Raw genomic sequence first — 23,415 nt, forward strand, 5'->3', positions numbered from 1 at the left:
CCAGGTATGGTAGCTCACACCTGTAAGCTTAGTGCTTTGGGAGGTTGAGGTGGGAGGATCACTTGAGGCCAGGAGTTTGGGACCAGAATGAGTAATGCAGTAAGATGCTGTTTATACAAAAAAAAAAAAAAAAAAAAAAAAAAAAAAAAAAAAAAAAAAGCTAGGTGAGGTGGTGAGTGCCTATAGTTCCAGCTATTTCAGAGGTTGAGGCGGGAAGATAGCTTGAGTCCAGGAGGTCAAGACTGCAGTGAGCTATTATCTTGCCACTGCACGCTAGCCTGGGTGGCAGAGTGAGACACCCCCCCTTTTTCTTTTTTTTTTTTTTTTTGAGACAGAGTCTTGCTTTGTCACCCAGGCTGGAATGTAATGGTGCAATCTTGGCTCACTGCAACTTCCACCTCCCAGGCTCAAGGGATCCTCCTGCCTCAGCCTCCCAAGTAGCTGGACTATAGACATGTATTACCACACCTGACTAATTTTTGTATTTTTTGTAGAGATGGCGTTTCACTATGTTGCGCAGGATGGCCTCAAACTCCTGGGTTCAAGCGATCCTCCTGCCTTAGCCTCCCAAAGTGCTGGGATTATAGACATGAGCCACTGCAGCCGGCCTGAGACCCCTTCTGTAAAAAAATACATAAATAAATAAAAGTTAAAATAATAAAAAATTTTAAAAGTTGTTTAAATAGGGCTGGGCGCGCTGGTTCATGCCTGTAATCCCAGCACTTTGTGAGGCTGGAACAGGCACATCATGAGGTCAGGAGATCGAGACCACAGTGAAACCCTGTCTCTACTAAAAATACAAAAAATTAGCTGGGCATGGTGGTGGGAGCCTGTAGTCCCAGCTACTCGGGAGGCTGAGGCAGGAGAATGGCGTGAACCCAGGAGGTGGAGCTTGCAGTGAGCTGAGATCGCGCCACTGCACTCCAGCCTGGGTGACAGCGAGACTGTCTCAAAAAAATAAAAAGTTGTTTAAATACATAAAATAATCAAATGGGAGTATAGATGAAATAAGTGTGGCCGTAAGTTCATAATTGCTGCAACTGGAGGAAGGTACTTGCGAGTTCATTCCATCATTCTCTCTCCTGTTTCTGTTTGACCGTTTCCATAATACAATGTTAAGAAAGGATTAAACATGTGTCACCTCCTCCTAGAAGCCCTCTCACATTCCTCAGTCTAAATTAGATCCCCCTTTCCGGGGCTTGCCAATTCACCTGACATGCTGACCTGCAGTTCTGTGGTTTGCCCCTCCCTCCTGGGGGCAGGGGCTGCACAGGCAGGAGAGGTGTGGCTTCCACTTAACGTCCAGATGCCCGCCTCCTCGGACTGGCACAGATCGCACCCTGCTGGGCAAAGGAGGAAGAGCCAGAGGATCCAGATGCCTTGGAGGACTTGGAACACCTGTAACAGGACAGGGAGTTCTGCTCAGGCACGTGGCCACAGAAAACTACTTGGGAAGCCTGCGGTGAGAACAACAGCTCCTGGAGAATCCCACCACTCTGGTGAAGTGAGCCCCGAGGATGAGGCTGCTCACCTGGCCGATTTTCCTGGCCCACTGGGGAGGTGCCAGGGCTGAACCAGGTATAGTACTGGGAATGTCTGCTATGCCTTTGTTTTGTACTATGAACTCTGGGGCTGCTGGAAGCTGCTCACAGCAAACTTGAAGGTGCTTCTAAAGACAGCAAGGCAGGAGCTAGGGTAGGGAGGCAGGGTGGGGAGAGCTAGTGGGCCTTGGCGAGTGCTGTTTGAGCCTGAAGATTTTAAATGGAGGTGACAGCTGGCCAGGGAGGGACACCGATGTTGCGAAGAGGTCTGGGTACATGAGAGCTAGCTAATTAGTAGAGGTAGGAGGTGGCAGGAAAGATTCGTGGACTCATTCAACAAATGAGGTCCTTTTCTGTACCACACATTATTCTAGGAGCCAGGGGTATATCAGAGAAAAAAACAAAGTCCCGGTCTTAATGAAGGTGGGAGAATGAGTTGAGCCCAGGAGGTCGAGGCTGCAGTGAGCCAGGATCACGCTACTGCACTCCAGCCGGTTTTTTTTTTTTTTTTTTTTTTTTTTTTTTGTAGAGGCACGGTTTTGAACTCCTGGCACGGTTTTGAACTCCTGGCCTCCCAAAGCACTGGGATTACTGGTGTGAGCCAATGCACGTGGCCCATGAAATTTTTAATATTGCTTTTGAAATGAATTGTTGATTGTGATGAATTACTTGATTTTCATAGTTTTTGTTTTTCCTGCACTTTTAGAGTCAATACATTTTTTTCCCCCAAGTCTCAGATATTTCTGTGGACCTTGCAGAGCTATGAGGCCTTGGGCCCTATGTCTGTTGTCCCTAGTGGGCATAAAGCCCTGGTGACCCCCTTTGGTGAAGGAGGAGGTGGGCCAGGACACCTTTTTGCTTGCCCAGGGATGCACTGTGCCCACCAGTCCTCCTCTCAGAGATGGTCATCTGGGGCAGACAGGCTCTATCTTCATCTTATTTCCCTTCAGATGTCCTGCCTGCCCCTGCACTTTACCTGTGGACAGCAGCCAAGGACACGCTAGGGCTGGCTGGGTAGGACGTGGCCACTCCCCACCTTGTCCTTCTCTCATGGTGAGAGGGGGCCTTGTAGAACCCCCCAGGAACCGAATGTGGAGTAACCACTGCTTCCCATTTACGGTGTTCTGTTCATCATCTCACATTTCTCATTTTAATTCTCACGAGGGCCCCAAGGGGTAGGGGGCGCTGTTATCTCGATTTTACGGAAGAGGAAACTGGCCCAGGGGAAGGTTCCGCTGTTCACACAGCTATGGGGTGGTGCAGCAGGATTCCCTCCCAGGTCTGTGGCCTCAGCTACTCACTGTACTCAATATCAAATTGATTTATCTTCTCAGTAATAAATGAATAATAATGATAACGGAGATTGGTATACCTTTCTAGAAAACTGCAGTTACAGATGAATACTGTCTTGCTGTGAAAGGTCCAAGCAGTGCGAATGTAGAAAGCCTCTTAGCTTTAACGAGATCCCCAGTGAAGCATCTGGACAGTAACATTTGAGAAGTTCCAGTCTAAACGGTAAAGCATTAAAGCGCCCAGGCCCCCACACCTCCCCAGTCTCACTCCTGGCCCCAGGGGTAATTGCAGGTAATGGTGTGGTGTGTTGGGATCGTCCTGTATAAGCCCTTTCTCCTTCACTATCTTATCTGATGCTCACTGAGAGGCAGGCCAGATGTCAACATCCTGTAGCTCAGTGAGGCCTGGTGGCTTGCCCAGAGCCCCTAGGAAAACACATGGAAGAGCCTGGATTAGAAACCAGATCTCCCACCTCCCCATCCATGGTCCCGACATGCTAATTAGAGCTTAATTATTTTGATGTAGGGCCTGGAAGCTGGTGGATCCCATATTCTTATGGAAAACATGTATTATTACAGCCACCTTCTGGAGGGGGAGTTCCAAGTCAACAGGCATGACAACATTGTGTCTCAGCTTTGGGGTCAGAGAGGTCTGGGTTTGAGCCTTAGTTTGCTCATCTATGCAGTGGGCATAAGAATCCCCATCTCACAGACTGGCTGCCAGGATGAAATGAGATCAGTGTATGAAAGCCCGGGCACCTAGCCAACACGGTTTGAGTGCCTACAGTTCTAACTGGCCTCCCCACAGCCTTGTTCATTCATTGAATGTGCATTTGCACGTCTTCCACATCCCAGACACCCTTCTAGGCACTGAGAACATAGAGATAAACAAGATGGGCTTGGTGCTCTCATGGAACTGACATTGTAAACAGGGAAGATGGACAATAAGCAAGCCAACATGGTAAGTTCACATGTGAGAGTGCTCTGAGGAAAAGGAAGCTGGGGGAAGCAATAGCTAGTGACCAGACAGGCAGGGGAGGTGGCACTTGAGGTGGTCAGGGGAGCCTTCTGAGGAGTGACCTTGGGGCAGAGGCCTGAATGAGGAGGAGACAGCCGCATGATGATATGGGAAGATTGGGTGATGCCATGGCGTAGTCAGGGAAGAGGCCCTGTGAGGAGAAGCAGCTTGGCTGAGGGTGGTGGGTTGGGCTGAGCTGACAAGGTCGCTGGGATCTGCACCCCCACAATGAGGAGGCTGGACCCCAAGGAGGTGGAGCTGCCCGCCTGGACCTCTAGCTCTCTCCACCATTCTGTCCACTAGCCTGGCCTCTCCTGGAGTCAGCACACGTACACACACAGACACACATGCACACACACATAAACACAATGCACGTACACACACCTTTCAGTAGGATGTGCCAGAGAGGCTGGAAAGTAGTTTCAGTTCTACACACTGGCTAGAAAACGACAACTGACACGTGAGATGAGGAGTTTCTGGAGTGTGGAAATGTTCCTGAATACTTTGGGGGCTGACGTCAAAGGGGCCAAACTGCTCAGTGTTTGTAGTTAACTGAGAAAGCCAGCTTGAGGTAGGGGAATAGCCTCTTTCTCTGTCTGCAGAGGAAGCGTGAAGACCATGTGCCTGAGAGAAAGGCAAAGGGTCTCCCACCACATCCATCCTGGCCAGCCTGGCTCTGGGCTTGGAAGCCGGTGAGAGCCAATCACAGTCTCAGCTTAGGGACTTGGGATGCCCACCAACTCTGCCCAACTCTGCCCACCAACTAACTGGTATGAGGCAGTTCATTCCTTTACTCTGGCTTGGGTTTTTGTCACTACAGGAATTATTTCTGTTCCTGATTTTTCCTTTTTTTTTTTTTTTTTTTTTGAGACAGAGTCTTGCCATGTCGCCCAGGCAGGAGTGCAGTGATGCAATCTCGGCTCATTGCAACCTCCGCCTCCTGGGTTCAAGTGATTCTCCTGCCTCAGCCTCCCAAGTAGCTGTAGCTGGGATTACAGGAGTGCACCATAGTGCCCAGCTACTTTTTGGTTTTGTTGTTGTTGTTTTTGAGACGGAGTCTTGCTCTGTCGCCAGGCTGGAGTGCAGTGGCTCAATCTCAGCTCACTGCAACCTCCGCCTCCTGGGTTCAAGTGATTCTCCTGCCTCAGCCTCCTGAGTAGCTAGGGCTACAGGCATGTGGCACCACACCTAGCTAATTTTTGTGTTCATAGTAGAGACAGGATTTCACCATGTTGGCCAGGATGGTCTTGATCTCTTGACTTTGTGATCCACGTGCCTTGGCCTCCCAAAGTGCTGGGATTACAGGCATGAGCCACCATACCTGGCCTTACTTTTTGTATTTTTAGTAGAGATGGGGTTTCACCATATTAGCCAGGCTGGTCTCGAACTCCTGACCTCAAGTCATCCACCCACCTTGGCCGCCCAAATTGCTGGGATTACAGGCATGAGCCACTCTGCCCAGCTGAATTTTATTTTCCGTACAGATGAAGTCTTGCTTTATTGCCCCTGCTAGTCTTGAACTCCTGGCCTCAAGCAATCTTCCTGCCTTAGCCTCCCAAAGTGCTGAGATTACAGGTGTGAGCCACCATGCCACCGTGCCTGGCAGGAATATATTAGTGATCACAATATGTGTGGAAAGGTTAAATTTTCCCCATTGTAAACAAAGACTCAGTTTGGATAAAAAATAAAAATGTGGGAATATGCTGTCAGCAAAAAGACCCATCTAAAATAGAAAGGCACTGGTTTTAACCCCTTTCGCCATCACATCTTTCTGGGAGGGATTGGAGCCCGGAGACCCCCATCATTTACCATGTGATCTTAGGCATGTTAACCTCCAGACCTTAGTTTCCTTATCTGTAAAGTAGGGATAATGTTCCCAGGGCTGTGCGGAGAACACTGTAACAATGCATGTGGGAGGGATAATGATTTGCTTCATCAGTCATTTACATTTTAGTATGAACATGTTTCAGATCCTTTCCTGAGACTCAGTTTAGATTAGGAGAGGTGGGGAAAAGCTCAAGAGCATCTGGGAGGGAAAGTCAAGGAGTGAGGGTCAGCGGCCAGCCTTTATCTGCAGGCCGTTGTCCACTAAATGTCCTGTGGCCTGAGTGGGGCCCTGGCTATCCCACCCTGAGATCAAAAGAAGTCCAGTCTCCCAGGCCCAGACACAGCTTCCTGGGGCCAGTGATGTTGACTTGTGGCTCTAAGTGACACAAGAAATGGAGGAGGAAGTGATTGCAACAGCAGAGGGTGAGGAAATCCTGGGCCTCACTCTTGTTTTAGTGAGAAACAGGATGAACAGAGGCCAGATCTTCTCAACTCTCCTTCAGTAAAGTCATTGAAACAACTTGTGCCGGCCAGGTGCGGTGGTTCATGCCTGTAATGCCAGCACTTTGGGAAGCTGAGGTGGGTGGATCACCTGAGGTTGGGAGTTCGAGATAGCCTGGCTAACATGGAGAAACCCTGTTTCTAGTAAAAATACAAATACAAAAAAAAAAAAAAAAAAAAATTAGCTGGGCCTGGGGGCACGTGTCTATAATCCCAGCTATTTGGGAGGCAGAGGCAGGAGAATCGCTTGAACCCAGGAGGCAGAGATTGCAGTGAGTTGAGATCACACCATTGCACTCCAGCTTGGGCAATAGAGGGAAACTCTGTCTCAGAAAAAAAAAAAAAAGAAAAAAGAAAAAAAGAAACTACTTGTGCCAGGCCCCATATGGGGTTCGCATGAGAAGTCTACTCCATCTCACCTGTTTCTCTGGATTCCTTTCTCTTTATTACACCATGAAGTTTTTTTGCCACTTCAGCCTCCTTTGGTTGGAAGCTGAGTCTAGCTTTTGGTCAATCACTTCAACAAGCAGGACCACTCCCAGCTGCTTGAGCCACACCCCGGATCCAGAATCACCAGCAAGTATACCTACCGGAGGAGGTCAGCCCAATCTGAAGTGGCGTTCCTTTTTCCCTGGTCTAGTACTCTTACACTCACTTCCACATGTAGTCCCCAGTTTTTGCTGTTTTTTTGTTTTGTTTTGGAGACAGGGTCTTGCTCTGTCATCTAGGCTGGAGTGCAGTGGCATGATCATGGCTCACTACAGCCTCCACCTCCTGGGCTCAAGCGATCCTCTCACCTTAGCCTCCTGAGTAGCTGGGACCACAGGTACATGACCCCATACCAAACTAACTTTCTAAATTTTTTGTAGAGATGAGGTCTCCCTATGTAGCCCAGGCTGGTCTTGAACTCCTGGCCGCAAGGAATCCTCTTACCTTGGCCTCCCAAAGTACTGGGATTACAGGCATGAACCACTGCACCCAGGCTTTGCTGGTATTGCTTAGCAAGGTTTTCCAGCTCATTTGGTGTGTAAACCTTCTCCATCCAGGTCAGACTTTTTTCTTTCTCTCTTCTTTCCTTCCTTCCTTCCTTCCTTCCTTCCTTCCTTCCTTCCTTCCTTCCTTCCTTCCTTCCTTCCTTCCTTCCTTCCCTCCCTCCCTCCCTCCCTCCCTCCCTCCCTCCCTCCCTCCTTTCTTTCTTTCTTTCTTTCTTTCTTTCTTTCTTTCTTTCTTTCTTTCTTTCTTTCTTTCTTTCTTTCTTTCTTTCTTTCTTTCTTTCTTTCCCTTCCTCCCTCCCTCCCCTCCCTCCCCCTCCCTCCCTCCCCTCCCTCCCTCCCTCCCTCCTTTCTTTTTTTTCTTTCTTTCTTTCTTTCTTTCTTTCTTTCTTTCTTTCTTTCTTTCTTTCTTTCTTTCTTTCTTCTTTCTTTTTTTCTTTCTTTTTTTTTTTTCTTTTTTAAATTTTGGAAGAAATTCCAGGACAGGTCAGATTTTCATATGTAGTTATATTTCCCTGCAGCTCGAGAGGATCGAGCTCTAGTTAATGGGCTTAGAAAAGTGACATAGCCCAGATTACACAGCTCCTAAGTGGCTCAGAGCCTGAGCACTTAACCCATACCCTCTCCTGCCTTTGCTTTAAAACAAGCCCCCTCACTAGAATGCCTGAGCTCTAATGCTGTGGCTGCCCATCAAACGTGGGGAGAAGGACGGGGCCTTGCCAAAGGTCAGGGGTCAGGGTTGGATCTGAGCCTGTTCTCTGCTCTGTTCAATGTGTCCCTGGGCAGAGCCAGCCTGTGGGCCTTTCTCTGAACCTGGGGTGCTCAGAGAAGACTTCCGTTTGCCTGTGGAATGCCCCTGCCCCAGCCCAGGGCTGGCCTGGACTTCCTTGCTTCCAGGCTGGGAGAGACCAGCTTTGAAGGAGGATGTCTTTTCTCCTGCAGGGAAGTTCTGGCACGTCACTGACCTGCACCTTGACCCTCACTACAAGGTATCCAAATACCCCTTCCAGGTGTACCCATCAGCTGGATTCCAGTCAGTGCCCAACGCAGGCCCCTGGGGTGACTACCTCTGTGATTCTGCCTGGGCCCTCATCAACTCCTCCATCTATGCCATGAAGGAGATTGAGCCGGAGCCAGACTTCATTCTCTGGACTGGGTGAGTACAGTCGAGGCGGCAGCTACCCTTTGCCGGGCATCTGCTATGTGCTACATACCAGTTGGCCCTTTGCCCACATTATCTCCTTTAATCCTCACATCAGTCTCACGTGAGGCTGAGGAACCTAAAGCTCAAAGGAGTTTTGTAACTTGCCTGGGGATCCCTGAGTCCAAAGATTCCAAAGTCTGTGTCCTCAACCTCCATGTCTCCTGGCTGTGGCAGAACGCAGCTCTCACTCAGGCTTTGGTTGTGGTCCTGGCATGCCTGGGCACCTGGAGAGTGCCCGGGTTTTAAGCTACGGGTGGACACTGGAGCCCTTCCCCCTGGGGCTTAGGGACTCTAAGTCTGAGAGGTCCAAGTGCAGGGAGGGAAGAAGTTATGAGGGCTGAAGTTGGCCCAGCCTGTGGTCCTCGTGTCCTGGCCGGCTGCTGGCCACCCCTGGGCTGCCCAGTGGCCCTGGAATGTCCTCAACGGTCAGAACTCTGCTCTACACAGTGACAGCTTGAGGGCCGATCCCACTCCTCGCAGAGACCCAGTTTCTGCTTCCTGTCCAAGGTTGCTGCTCTAATTCCTTCAACTTTCCTGGGAACTTGCCTCCTTATCACTCAAGATCCCCCGATTCTGGCCGGGCGCGGTGGCTCATGCCTGTAATTCCAGCACTTTGGGAGGCTGAGGTGGGTGGATCACCTGAGGTCAGGAGTTTGAGACCATCCTGGCCAACATGGTGAAACCCTGACTCTACTAAAAATACAAAAATTAGCCTGGTGTGGTAGTGCACGCCTGTGGTCCCAGCTACTCGGGAGGCTGAGGCAGGAGAATCGCTTGAATTCTTGAGACGGAGGTTGCAGTGAGCCGAGATCACACCACTACATTCCAGCCTAAGTGACACAACAAGACTCTGTCTCAAAAAAAAAAAAAAAAAAAAAAAAAGAAGAAGAAGAAAGAAAGAAAAGAAAGAAAAAAAGATACCCCAGTTCCCTCACTTGCTCCCTCACTTGGCAGGGCAACAAGTCATGCTCAGTTGTGGGGTAGATGCTAGGGATCTGAGATGATGGACACCCACACTTGGCTCCAAGGAGTTCACGGTCTTCTGGGCAATGCAGACAAACTCATTGACCTTACATCCCAGCAAGGAGAAAGGGTCACCTGGGGGGATGTGGGAGCTTCACAGAGCACATGATCCCATCTGGCAGGATTAGGGGAAGGACATCCTGCAGGAACTGGTGGAGCAAGGGAGCTCTCGAGGAAGGCTGGAAGGAATTCTGACTTTGCGCTTCCTCTACCAGCCTCAGTAGACGCTTCTATAAGGCAGGGTGAAACCCATGACGCCCCTAGCTGTGATGTGGTTTGTGGGTGTGACCAGGAAAGACCTTCAGATGAACCTGCCAGGCTGGACACATAAGACACGTGACATCGTCTCAGAAGGAGCCTGGACGGCTCTGGCTTCCTTGGGCTCAGGAATCAATCTAAGAAGAGAGTGAGCTTTGGTCCATGACCTTGGGCCTGCTCCCTCGAGGGGCCTCTCTGGGGGAGCTTCTGATTTCTCTGAGAAGGGAGAGCATATGTAGCATTCTGACAGATGACAGATGGGATCCCTCGGGAAATTCATGACCCTTTAACAGATGCACATTTTTTTTTTTTTTTTGAGATGGAGTTTCGCTCTTTTTGCCCAGGCTGGAGTGCAATGGCGCGATCTTGGCTCACCGCAATCTCTGCCTCCTGGGTTCAAGCGATTCTCCTGCCTCAGCCTCCCAAGTAGCTGGGATTACAGGCATGTGCCACTACGCCTGGCTAATTTTGTATTTTTAGTAGAGATGGGGTTTCACCATGTTGGCCAGGCTGGTCTCAAACTCCGGACCTCAGGTGATCTACCCGCCTCGGCCTCCCAAAGTGCTAGGATTGCAGGTGTGAGCCACCGTGCTTGGCCACAGATGCACATTTTTTTCCTGGGAAATCTCTGAGACCTTGAAGAGGTCTACAGCATCAGATAAGAAGATCTTTAGGACCCTTTACAATTCTTCAATTACAATGAAATTTGACTTCCTTTTTTTTTTTTTTTTTGAGATGGAGTCTCGCTCTGTCGCCCAGGCTGGAGTGCAGTGGTGCAATCTCGGCTCACTGCAAGCTCTGCCTCCTGGGTTCACGCCATTCTCCTGCCTCAGCCTCCTGAGTAGCTGGGACTACTGGCACCTGCCACCATGCCCAGCTAATTTTTTTGTATTTTTAGTAGAGACAGGGTTTCACCGTGTTAGCCAGGATGGTCTCAATCTCCTGACCTTGTGATCCACCCACCTTGGCCTCCCAAAGTGCTGGGATTACAGGTGTGAGCCACCACGCCCGGCCGAAATTTGACTTCTAAGAGAGCTGCAGTCCCTTTGAGGATGGCCATTAGAAATTAGGTGTGTTTTGCTACTCAGGAGGCTGAGGCAGGAGAATCGCTTGAACCTGGGAGACGGAGGTTGCAGTGAGCCAAGATCCCGCCACTGCACTCCACCCTGGGCGACAGAGTGAGACTCTCTCAAAAAAAAAGCACCTAAAAAAATTAAAAATGCACTTGGTGTGTTTTTTATCAGACAGAATTAGATTATCCAATCTAGAAATAAAAAATGTGAAATTTTGTCCCTTTGTCTTTGGGTTTCTGGCCTGTCCCCAGGGAGTTTTCAGGGCAAAACAGCCCCTCTTGCTGCCCTCATGTGGGTATCAGAGACACTGATAGGAGGCAATGGCTGTGAGCATAGACTCTGGGGCCAGGCTGACTGGGTTCAAATCTTGGCCCCACCACTTTCTAGTGGTGTACACTTAGCCACAAATTTTTTCTCCCCTGTCTCTGGTGCTTGATTTAGGATAGGCACAGTTCTTAATTTTTCTGTGTCTTGGTTTCTTTATCTGTCAAACAATAAAATCTAACAATAGAATTTACATTGCAGTGTTATTGTGGGGAAAAAATTAGTGGCTATGGCAACACCACACAGAAAGTACCTGGCAGAAAGTCAGCCAGTGTGAGCTTCTAGCGGCAGTATCAATACTATTATGCTAATTAGTTTCACTGGGGGAGTACCTGGGCAGCAGAGGCCTCAGAATTTTGATTGTCTGGACATCTCCGCATCCCTACACCCCACTGCCACCGTTTTCCTCCCCTTGCCGAGCATTTCTAAGGTGGACCCAAGAATTTAGATTCATGGCATGGGGGGCACAATGGTCCCGGGGCAGAATCAGTACCTGCCCTGGAAAAGATCTGAACCCCAGACTCTGAAGCCAGCTTCAAACTCTTTTGAACTCTTCGGGAAAGGAACATAATTCAGAGATGGCTTCTCAACCCTGAGCTCTCTTGGGGTTTGCAGATGGGACTGGAACTCCAAAGCTTTCCTCTCTAAATAATAATATTAATTACAACCTAGCAGCTACTCTTACTGTACTATATTATGTATATAAGTTTCCTCCTTGATGGATACCTAACAAGCACTCTGCAAGAACTGTATTATCCCAACATTACAGATGAGTTAATAGAGGCTCAGAGAGGTTAAACAACCAGTCAAGGGACCCACAGCAGGAAAATGGTGAAGCCTAGCTCTCAGCTTTGTCCCATCTGACTCCACTCTAGCCTGGCCATTCCCCCTCAAGGGGACATCTGAGGCCCAGGTCCACAGGTTTTCCTCTCACTGCAGAGCTGTCCCTTCCTTTTCTTCTGCCCCTTCCTGAGTTGCCTGCCCCAAATTGGCTTGGTGGTGTTTCGTAGTGATGACATGCCTCACGTGCCCGATGAGAAACTGGGAGAGGCAGCTGTACTGGAAATTGTGGAATGCCTGACCCAGCTCATCAGAGAGGTCTTTCTAGGTAAGACTGTGCCATCGGTCCCTCCACAGTGTTCTCTGAACTCCAGGCACTGTCTGGCACAGTGGGACAACAGCAGCAGCGAGTGTCCTGGCTGACCTTCATCCATGGACAGTGATGGCTGTTGGCCAGGTCTTCATGGTGACCATTTCTCACCTTCCTAACAAGCCGGAAGGCAACATGCAAGCCCATGGGCCTGTGGATACACACAGAATCCTATCAAAGGAAATGCCCTGCATTTCACTATCTTCTGCTCCTGCCTATCACCAGACCCATGAACCCTTCTCCAGGTGTCTAGAGTTGCACACAGGTGTCATCCTTGTGTGAGTCTCACACACAGCCCATGTGTCCTGCTCTGGAGTTGGCGAAAATCACCCTCAAACTGTCCTGGCTGCCAGGGTCTCTGGGAAATGCTAATTTCCAGCCAAGATGCTGTTTCCTGTTGCTTCCAAGGACTTCAGAGCCTGGCAGAGCAGGGAGGGACTGGGGGTGAGTGAGGCAGCAGCCCTACAGGACAGTGTAGGGTGAATAGGGTCTGCGTGCCCCATCTAATGGCCCTTGCAAATGTTTTAAAGCAGTCTGCACCGAAAACAACATCCTGGAGGCTAAATCAGGCTGCCAGGCTGACAACTGGGACCTGAGAAAGCAGCCCCCAGCCCCCAGCCCACCTTTTTTGGGTTCCAGTATATCTGCCCCCTCTACAGATCTTCATCATGCGCTCCCAGGACACAGATATGGAGTAATAATCAAAATAAATAACAGCACTAGCAGCAGTCATTCTGTGTCAAGTGTGAAGGGTCAGGCTGGCTCGAAGAATTTTCAAGCCTTAGCTCCTTCACTGTCACCATAAGCCTCGGGGGAGGTGCTGTGACCTCAGTTTTACTGATGAGGGGGGTGAGCCTTAGGGTTAAGCAAACTAGTGAAGGTCACATTTACTTACGGGGTCCAAATCCTGGTGTGGGCACTGCCCTTACTGTCTGTTCCTGCTGCTTCCTTCCCTCAACACAAGTCAGTCTAGGCAAAGAGATGCCTGGATGCTTCCAGTTTATCTAACCCAGCCCAACCCAAGTCAGGCTGCTTGGTTTCCTTTGTCTTCCAGCAGAGGTCACTAGTTAGGGTCAAACCAGGACATTCCCCCGACCCCAGCAGCAGGCACCATTATTCCCAATGTATAGTAAAGGAACCTATGGCTCCAAGCTAGTCATTTCCTAGGGAGGGACTCAACCTCAGATCCAACTGGGAGTACTTCTCCTTTGCTTCACATGGGACTTTTGGAACACAAGTCAAATATTGGGTAAGAAAATGCTTCCCTGACTGTTCTGTTTTTTGAGAGAAGGTCTTGCTGTCACCCAGCCTGGAGTACAGTGGCACGATCAAGGGTCACTGCTGCCTTCATCTCCCAGGCTCAAGCAATCCTTCCATCTCACTCTCTTACGTAGTTGGGATTAGAGGCACACGCCACCACTCCCTGCTAATTATTTTTATTTTCATTTTTATTTATTTATTTATTTTTTAAGACTGAGTCTTGCTCTGTCACCCAGGCTAAAGTGCAGTGGTGTGATCTTGGCTCACTGCAACCAGAATCAGAGGTGATTCTCTTGCCTCAGCCTCCCAAGTAGCTGGACTACAGGCGTCCGCCACCACGGCCTGCTAATTTTTGTATTTTTAGTAGAGATGGTGTTTCACTATGTTGGCCAGGCTGGTCTCAAAGTCCTGACCTCAAGTGATCCGCATGCCTTGGCCTCCCAAAGTGCTGGGATTACAGGCGTAAGCCACTGCGCCCGGCCTGTTTTCAATTTTTGTAAAGATAGAGGTCTTGCTGTGTTGTGTAGGCTGGTCTTGAACTCCTGGGCTCAAGTAATTCTCTCCCTCAACCTCCCAAAGTGTAGGGATTACAGGCATGAGCCACCATGCCTGGCCTATTGACTATGATTTAACACACAAATGTAAATTTTTTTTTTTTTTTTTTTTTTTTTTGAGACGGAGTCTGGCTCTGTCGCCCAGGCTGGAGTGCAGTGGCCGGATCTCAGCTCACTGCAAGCTCCGCCTCCCGGGTTTGCGCCATTCTCCTGCCTCAGCCTCCCGAGTAGCTGGGACTACAGGCGCCCGCCACCTCGCCCGGCTAGTTTTTTGTATTTTTTTAGTAGAGACGGGGTTTCACCGTGTTAGCCAGGATGGTCTCGATCTCCTGACCTCGTGATCCGCCCGTCTCGGCCTCCCAAAGTGCTGGGATTACAGGCTTGAGCCACCGTGCCCGGCCACAAATGTAAATTATAAGATTTTGTAGTTTCTACCACACTTGCCCATTTATTGAATTTCCTAATATCCAAGATGCCCTTGACTGAAAGATGCATCATTTTGTATAACTGAGAAAAAACAGCTACCAATTATAATCTGACACAGCCCTTTCTCATGGCCACACCTCACTTTTAGAGATGGTACTATGAGAACAAATGGGAAGGGATGAAATGAAGGTGTTATCTAACTGACAATTCTAAAAACACAAGTCAAGCAGGACACTCCCATTTTATAGATAATTAAACCGAAGTACAGAGAGGTCGAGGAAGTGGCCTAAGAAGAGGAAGGGACTGAAACTCGAGATTCAGGCTTCCACATCATGTGTTCTTCCTGCTGTGTTCAGCTTTACCCACCAGAGTCGGCCGTGAACACTGGTCCCCGCTCGTCAGCACAGTCAAGTGGTTGACAACACAGGCATGCAAAGCAAACAAATCCAAGGCCCTGGGCCAGGTGCAGTGATCATATGCCTGTAAACCCAGCACTTTGAGAAGCTAAGGCTGGAGGATCGCTTGAGGTCAGGAGTTTGAGACTGGCCTGGGCAACATAGTAAGACCCTGCTTCTACAAAAAATAAAAAAAATTAGCCATGTATGGTGGTGTGTATCTATACTCTTAGCTACTTGGGAGGCTGAGGCAGGAGGATCACTTGAGCCCAGGAATTTGAGGTTACAATGAGCTATGATTGTGCCACTGCACTGCCACCTGGGCGGCAAAGCAAGACCCTGTCATGTAAGGCCCAGTTCTAGCTCTGCTATGGTTTAGCTGGGTAATCTCATAAAGACTCAGTCTGCTGCCTGTGAAAAAGGAAAGTCATGGTACCTGTCCATAGGGTTGTTATGAGAATTAAATAAGGTAATTCATTCACTCATTTAGTCAATCAACTAGTAGTTATTGAGCATTGACTATGGTAGAGACACCATTCCAGGAGTAGAAGACGTGGCAATGAACAAGACACCAGGTCGCACCCCCGTGGAGCTTATGTTTGCGAGGAGCTGGGCACACAGAAGCAGTGAAAACAGGAGTGAGTCCCTCCCTTCTCAAATGCCCTTGGGATTCAGGGATTTTTTTTTTTTTTTCTTAAATGGATTCTTAATGGCTGCTGGCATTTACTTTAGAGAGGTGAGGTTCTTCCAGGCAGTTACAGTGATGCATTTCACAACCTCCTACTTTGGCAGAGTTCTCAGCATTTCCAGGTCTTGTAGGCTGTACCAGGCAAAGGGTGTGTTAGAGATATTTCCCAACCAGAATGGGAGACTCCAGCCTCCCTCATTTGTTCCAGGTCACTCCCTGTGATAGACCAAGCTCATATAAGGGCCCGGCCCTGTTCTGAGTCCAAGAGTTGTTTTTGTTGAGTGCCAAGTATTTATTGAACACCGATTAGGTACCAGACACTGAGCGTAAAATAAAAACAGAAATGAGGCTGTTCATGTGGAGGAAATGAGTCTAATGGGTTTCCCTATACCTCCAGGCCTCATTCACAGGCCCCTTCCTCAGGGAGGCCTCCCCAAACCCACTCCTACCCTCTGTTGTCACTCCCATAGCAAGTGGCCATTCCCTTTTTGTGACATCCCTTACACCTCTACTCAATACCTGTCAACCCTATCGAACGGCAGGACGTCTGGGGCTGGAAGCCTGGTTTCCAGCTCTGTGCATTGGCTCATAGTAGGTGCTCAATAAAACATTTGCTGACTGCATGGATGAGTGAAACTCCTAAGGCCTCCCAGAGTGAAGCAGACCCTTTCCCTAACAGTAAGATGGATCTGGAATCACCAGGAATTGGGAACACTAAATTACCAAGTGGCTGACAGTGATCAGAATCATTTAGACCTAGTTCTTCCCTTCTCATCATCTGCTGCTTTCCTTCTAACAGGAAACTTCCTGCTGGGAATGGGCTTAGGGACTGCGATGAAAGCAGCCACTGCTCTTCCTCCCAAAGCCTCAGCAAAGTTCAGTCAGATTCTATCAAAGGTGGGTTTCCTCTCCGCGTCTTTTCGTCATCTGTGCTGTCGCTCTTCCCCTTGAGCTCTGCTGGCCAGTGGCCAACAGAAAATGATGAACTCCCCCGAGTGCTTTTGCATAGATATTTTGATGTTTCACCCTTGCTTCCCAGATACTAAAGCCTATGCTGCTTTGGGAAATCATGACTTTCACCCCAAAAACCAGTTCCCAGCTGGAATTAACAAGATCGACAATCAGATAGCAGAACTATGAAAACCCTGGCTTAGTAACGAGTCCATTGCTCTCTTCAAAAGAGGTACCAGCACCATCTGCTCATATCAGGAGCACTAACTGTATGCCAGGGTCTGATCTTCGTCTTCACAACAACCCCTTGAAATAAGTACTGATTTTATCTCCAATTTACAGATAAGGAAGCCAGGGTCATACAGCTTAGAAAAGGCAGTCTTGGGAGCAGAATCCAGAGCTAACTCCAAAGCCCTTGCTCTAAACCCCACGGCACTCATGATGCTCCTAAGTTCATATTTACTGAGCCTTTACTGTGTGCCAGGCATTACCCTCAGCCTGGTCCTAGACACTTCACAACAGCCCTTGGAAGGAGTGGTTTCGCTTCCAGCAGGTGTGAACCTTGCCACCACTGACACCATGGGCTGGATGATTCTGTCGCAGAGGACTGCCACGTGTGTTGCAGAATGTTGCAAACATCCACTAGAGTGATACCCTCAGGAACACCCCCAGTTGTGACAACCAGAAATGTCTCAGACATTGCCCAGTGTTCCCTGGGGCCAGAAGCACCTGGTTGAGAATGACTGGTCCAGAAACACAGCCAGCCCAAGGTGACTGTGACCCTACTCTTCCCTTTCCTCGGTCTCCTGCTGTTGGGACTCCCCAGTGGTCAAAGCCAACCAGAAGCCTGTGGCACAGAGGCCTGTTGATTTAATCCACGTAGATCAGCTCTTGGAAAAGACAGCTGAGCGGTGAAGGGTGGACAGTGGATCTGGATGGGCAAACACACATCACTGTTATTCTCACTATACAGATAAGGAAACCGAAGTACAGAGGGGTGAAGTTACTCTCCCAAGTTGCACAGTGAATGAGTTCCAGAGCCAGGATTTCAATCCAGGCCTTCTGGCTCCAGAACCTCTGACCTTCCAGATTGAGGTCCCACCCATGGGAAAGATGGGAGGGGAAGATGCAAGGGAAAAAGAAAGTGGGACAGTGAAGTGGAAGGGGCAGAAGCCTGTCTGGCCAGAGGTGGGGGCCTCCTTCATATTGTCCCTGGCTGTGACAGGTGCCTTCTACTCTGAGAAGCTGCCAGGTCCCAGCGGGGCTGGGCAAATTGTGGTGCTCAACACCAATCTGTACCTACCAGCAGTGAGCTGACAGCAGACATGGTGGACCCTGGCCAGCAGTTCCAGTGGCTGGAAGATGTGCTGACCAATGCCTCCAAAGCTGGGGACATGGTAAGAGGTCCTGCTTCTTTCTTTTCTCATCTAGGGTTATTTTCTGCACAAGTCTCCCGCTTGGCACAAACTCACCCACCCACCCAAAGATGCCCACATCCCAGAGGGTCCTTCACCAGCCTAGCACCAGCAGAGGGCTTCCTCCATCCTCACCGCAGCCCTGTGTGCTGGGACCCGGAGCCCACTGCAGATGCGGACCCTGAGGCTCATAAAGAGTGGTGACAGTCCCAAGTCATATAATACGTGATGACGCCCAGACTAGAAGACCAGTTTCCAGACTCCAAGTCCAGTGCTGTTTCTACTCCCACCACATGTGCAGCTGCAGCCAGGACTGTGTGCCAGACCTCCAGGGGATGCCCTGCCCTTGAGTGTGTCCAGCTAGTCTGCTGGCCTGACAACTCCTCAAGAACTGGCTCAGTGTCCCATTTGCCCAAGTCCTCGCACTGACTAGCCCATCCCAAGAGGATCTCACAGCTGGTGCCCACGAGCACACACTATGTCAACATTGGGCACATTGTTTAGGACATTATACAGATGATCTCAGGTAGCAGAACTATGGAAACCCTGGCTCAGTAACGAGTCCATCATTCTCAAAACCCCACCAGCTAGGTATTATTCCGGATGAGAAAACAGCAGCTCAGAGAGGTGACACACAGCTGGTGTCTAAACTGCAGTCTGACTCCAAAACCCATAGAGTTAACCCTGTCCCCTGTTCTAACTCCTGCCATGGTGGCCAAGTGCCCAGGTGTTGTCAGCTGAGTGACTCAAGGAATGTAAGAAACGAATGCACATGACCGTGTAGCATATGAACACAACCATGCAAGAATGGTATCGTTGCCGTGTTCAAGCTCTCCAAGAGAAGAGTAGTCTTGGAAGGATTAGGAAGGCTTCATGGAGGAGGTGCTCTTTGAGTTAGGTTTTGAAGTATGGGGAGGATTTACAGAAGTGAAAAGGAGAAGGGTACTCCAGGTGGCAGGCATGGAGGTGGGAAGGTATGTGGTGCATTCATTGCACAGCACAGGGAGAATGCCTGAGTCTGCCTGGGAGATGGAATCCAGGAGGCCTTCAGGGAGGAGATACATTTGGGCCCATCTACCTGTCTTTGGGGCAATTTGCAGGTTTTCAGAAGTAGAAATGAGGGTCTGGAGAGGGCATCTGTGAGCCTCTTCTGCGAACCCCTCCCTTGTAGGTGTACATTGTTGGCAACGTGCCCCCAGGGTTCTTTGAGAAGACACAAAACAAGGCATGGTTCCAGGAGGGCTTCAACGAAAAATACCTGAAGGTGGTCCGGAAGCATGGTCGCGTCATAGCAGGGCAGTTCTTCAGGCACCACCACACTGACAGCTTTCGGATGCTCTATGATGACGCAGGTATTCAACCTGGAGGGCAACTGCCAGCTCCGTCCCTCCTTCTCTCCCCAGACCCTCTCTGTCCTGCTGCTCTTTCCTGACAGGTGCCCCCATAAGCGCCATGTTCATCACACCTGGAGTCACCCCATGGAAAACCATGTTACCCGGAGTGATCAATGGGGCCAACAATCCAGCCATCCGGGTGTTCAAATATTACTGAGCCACACTGAGCCTGAAGGTCAAGAGTCCTGTGGAGGCCGGAGGAGGAGGGTGGCAGGGGCTTAAATGCATCACCACCTCCCCTAACGCTCAGCTTATCCACCCTCCCCTGACCACTGAGCCTCAGGAAGGTTGATCTCCTTCCACCCTTCTCCAGCTCAGGATCAGAACCCTGGAGGCACCTGCCACCAAGTCAGGGCAGTGCTTCCCCAAGTCTCCTTTTCCCCTGGATGACTGGCACAGCCTCATACCTGGTCTCCCTGCCTCTGGCCCTGCCCTGCTGTGGTCCATCTGCTACACAACAGAGAAGAAACTAATCTCCTATAGCACCACTTTCATCTTGTCTCTGTCCTGCTCAAAAACCTTCAATGGCTCCCCAGTGCCTTCAAGATAAAGTTGTGTCTCCTTGGCCTAGTACTCAAGGCTTTCCACAGTCTGACTTCAAGCCCATTGTCCACGTTTTCCATACACAGACAAGGCTCCAGCCCCTAATTTTTGAGCAATCCTTCACCTGGTAGGATGAGCTTGTGGTTGTTGAGATGAAAAATAGTATTCCTTTATTTATCCATCAAAATGCATTAAGTCTGTGCCATGGGCCAGGCCCTGTTCTAATCTCATGAGATACATAAATGTACAAAAAAAAGTCACCCCTCTCCTGGACCTGACATCTCACAAGAGAGGGACAATAAATATGTAGAATTAATTCTAGTACTGAGAGAAGGGCTAAGGAGAAAATCAAAACAGTGAGGTGACAGGGTGATGGCTATGGGAGGTGTGTACTGTGTTAAATAGGTGGGAAGGGGAAGTGTCCACATAAGGTGCCATTTGAGTTCTGAGTGTATTGAGGGAGTGAGCCATGTGGGTATCTCAGGGAGGTGGAGGGAAGAGCAAGTCGAAGGCCGGGGTGGGAATGTGCTTGGTGAGTTAGGGGAAGAGCACGGAGGCCAGGTGGCCACAGGGAGAGGCCCAAGGGGAGAGTGGGAGGGGAGGTCCGATCTTGCAGGCATCAATGAGGACTTTGGATTTGGAGGGTTTGGCGCAGAAGAATGAAATCCTGTGACTTAAAATTTTACGGAATCATCACGTCTGCTGTGCAGGGAACAGGCTATAGGGGAAGGTGGGGAAGGAGTGAGGCCATTTGGAGGGAAGGACAAACCCCGGATGACAGGATGGTGGCTTGGCCAGGGTGGAGGCAGTGAGGTGGTAAAAAGTGCCAGGTCCTGGATGAATTTTGGATGCAGAATTTGCTAGAGTGGATGTGGGCTGTGAGGGAAAGGGACGAATCCAGGAGGCTTCCAAGGCTTTTGGCCTGCGCAATGGATAGGCTGTGGCTGCCGGTTATTGAGAAGAGTGGCAGGGTGATCAGGCTTCGGGGGGTGAGTCAGAGGTCTGGTTTTGGACCTGCTAACTTTGGGAAGGCTGAATGGCATCAAGTGAAAGTGGTCAGGGAAGGGGCAAGTTGGAGCTTGAAGAGGTGGCGATAGAAATGTGATCTGGGAGTGGAGAGAGGATATTTAAAACCAACGACTGGATGAGCTAACCCAGGTCCTTGATTCTAATAAATGTAGATTCAGAAGAGGTCTGAGGGGTTTTAAGAGTGGCCCGTTGTCCACATGGGCACTCTGAGGGTCTGAGCAAGGGGAATGGCAGGCTGAGGGACCCCCACCATCACCCGCGAACGGGCCCTACATTGTCCTCAGGGAAGGAGTCAGCCCTGAGCTTGAATCCTGACTCCACCACTCAAGCTTTTTGATCTTTTGACCTCTGTGCCTCACTTGCTTCACCTGTAAAATGGGAGTAACAGAACCTCACAGGGTTTGAGGAGGACTCCATGAAATAATGGAATGTGCCTAGAAACAGAGTGGCCATGCATACGGGCAGCTCGTCTTACCCCATCTGCAGTGGCCTAAAGCAGGTTCATAAATGTACCTGGAACCTGTTGGACTGATGAACCCCGCAGAGCCTAGCCGTGAACATGCACCTGGGTCCTAGGAGTCTATAGTTCATGATCTCTCTCATGCTTAATGTCGCTTTTTTTATGTTGCTTTTGTCTATTCATTATGTAAATATTTACTGAGCATCTTCTATGTGTACCCTAGCATGGTGGGACCTGGGTAAACAACCTGGGGGCCAATCCTGCTACCACTGAATACCTGTATGAATACCTGTATGAGTACCTGTATGACTACCTGTATGAATACCTGTATGAGTACCTGTATGAATACCTGTATGAATACCTGTATGAGTACCTGTATGTATGAATATCTGTATGACTACCTGTATGACTACCTGTATCAATACCTGTATGAGTACCTGTATGAGTACCTGTATGAATACCTGTATGAGTAACTATATGAATACCTGTATGAGTACCTGTATGAATACCTGTATGAGTACCTGTATGACTACCTGTATGAATACCTGTATGAGTACCTGTATGACTACCTGTATGTATGAATACCTGTATGAGTACCTGTATGAGTACCTGTATGACTACCTGTATGACTACCTGTATGAGTACCTGTATGACTACCTGTATGAGTACCTGTATGAGTACCTGTATGAATACCTGTATGACTACCTGTATGTATGAATACCTGTATGACTACCTGTATGAGTACCTGTATGACTACCTGTATGAATACCTGTATGACTACCTGTATGTATGAATACCTGTATGACTACCTGTATGAGTACCTGTATGACTACCTGTATGAATACCTGTATGAATACCTGTATGACTACCTGTATGTATGAATACCTGTATGACTACCTGTATGAGTACCTGTATGACTACCTGTATGAGTACCTGTATGACTACCTGTATGAATACCTGTATGACTACCTGTATGTATGACTACCTGTATGAATACCTGTATGACTACCTGTATGTATGAATACCTGTATGAACACCTGTATGAATACCTGTATGTATGAATACCTATATGAATACCTGTATGAATACCTGTATGACCCTGGCCAAGTGAATTAACCTCTTTAGGCCTCAGTTTCCTCATTTGTGAAACCAGGGTAATAAGCGCAGTTACCTCATTCAATTCAGAGGATGTCTGCCAAGCACACTGGGTGCACAGCTAAGTGCTCAATAACTACTAGTGGTCATGATCACTACTTTAAAGAACGTGGGGGCAAATGCAAGGTGCAGGATGGGGATGGAAGCAGACAGCTGCTCACAGCCGGCCTACCCCAAACCCTTTCTCCAGGACATGGTGACCTACTTCGTGAACCTGAGCCAGGTGAATGCTCAGGGGATGCGGCGCTGGGAGCTCGAGTACCAGCTGACTAAAGCCTACTAGGTTCCCGACGCCAGTGCCCACTCTGTGCAGGCAGTGTTGGACCGCATCGCTGGTGACCAGGGCGCACTACAGCACTACTACGTCTATAACTCAGTCAGCTACTATGCTGGGGTCTGCCACGAGGCAGCACGTGTGTGCCATGCGCCAGGTGGACGTTGACGCCTACACCACCTGTCTGTATGCCTCTGGGGACCACACCCGCGCCCCAGCTCCCGCTGCTGCTGATGGCCTGCTGGGCCTGTGCACGCTCGTGCTGTGACCCGCCAGGCTCACCTTCTTCCTGGTAACGGGTAACGGGGGTAGCGCCCGGGATCACCCAGAACTGGGCTTTCCACCATTTCCTCCGCGCCTGAGGAGTGAACTGAAATAGGACAACCGAATCAGGAAGTGAAGCCCCAGGACCTGCAGTGATCCGTGATCGCGCCACTGCACTCCAGCCTGGGCGACAAAACCAGACTCTCTCCAAAAACAAACCAGAAACAGAAAACAAATGACGACCCAAGACCCCCCACAGCATATTTCTTTTGCGTTTTATGTTTCATTCACAAAACAAAGCTCATGGTGCGTTTGATTCTTTGTTGTATTCCTTTTCTTTTCTTTTTTTTTTTTTGAGACGGAATCTCGCTCTGTCGCCCAGGCCGGAGTGCAGTGGCGACATC

At 49.4% G+C, this 23,415-nt stretch overlaps 2 protein-coding genes across 2 annotated transcripts in view; one reads left to right on the top strand and one right to left on the bottom strand.

The window, feature by feature from the left end:
* RPA2 (replication protein A2) overlaps positions 1–23,415 on the bottom strand; it is a 342,664-nt gene that overhangs the window by 29,437 nt on the left and 289,812 nt on the right. The window lies entirely within an intron of this gene.
* Positions 1,344–23,405, top strand: SMPDL3B (sphingomyelin phosphodiesterase acid like 3B). The gene is given in 12 exon segments (XM_050795766.1): positions 1,344–1,578; positions 8,114–8,327; positions 12,064–12,161; positions 16,566–16,709; positions 17,703–17,774; positions 17,777–17,874; positions 19,064–19,244; positions 19,328–19,461; positions 22,664–22,878; positions 22,880–22,943; positions 22,945–22,981; positions 22,984–23,405. Coding segments are annotated over 12 exon segments (1,350 nt in total). The 5' UTR covers positions 1,344–1,517; the 3' UTR covers positions 23,016–23,405.

This window comes from Macaca thibetana, chromosome 1 (genome assembly GCF_024542745.1).
Source record: "Macaca thibetana thibetana isolate TM-01 chromosome 1, ASM2454274v1, whole genome shotgun sequence".
Lineage (NCBI taxonomy): Eukaryota > Metazoa > Chordata > Mammalia > Primates > Cercopithecidae > Macaca > Macaca thibetana.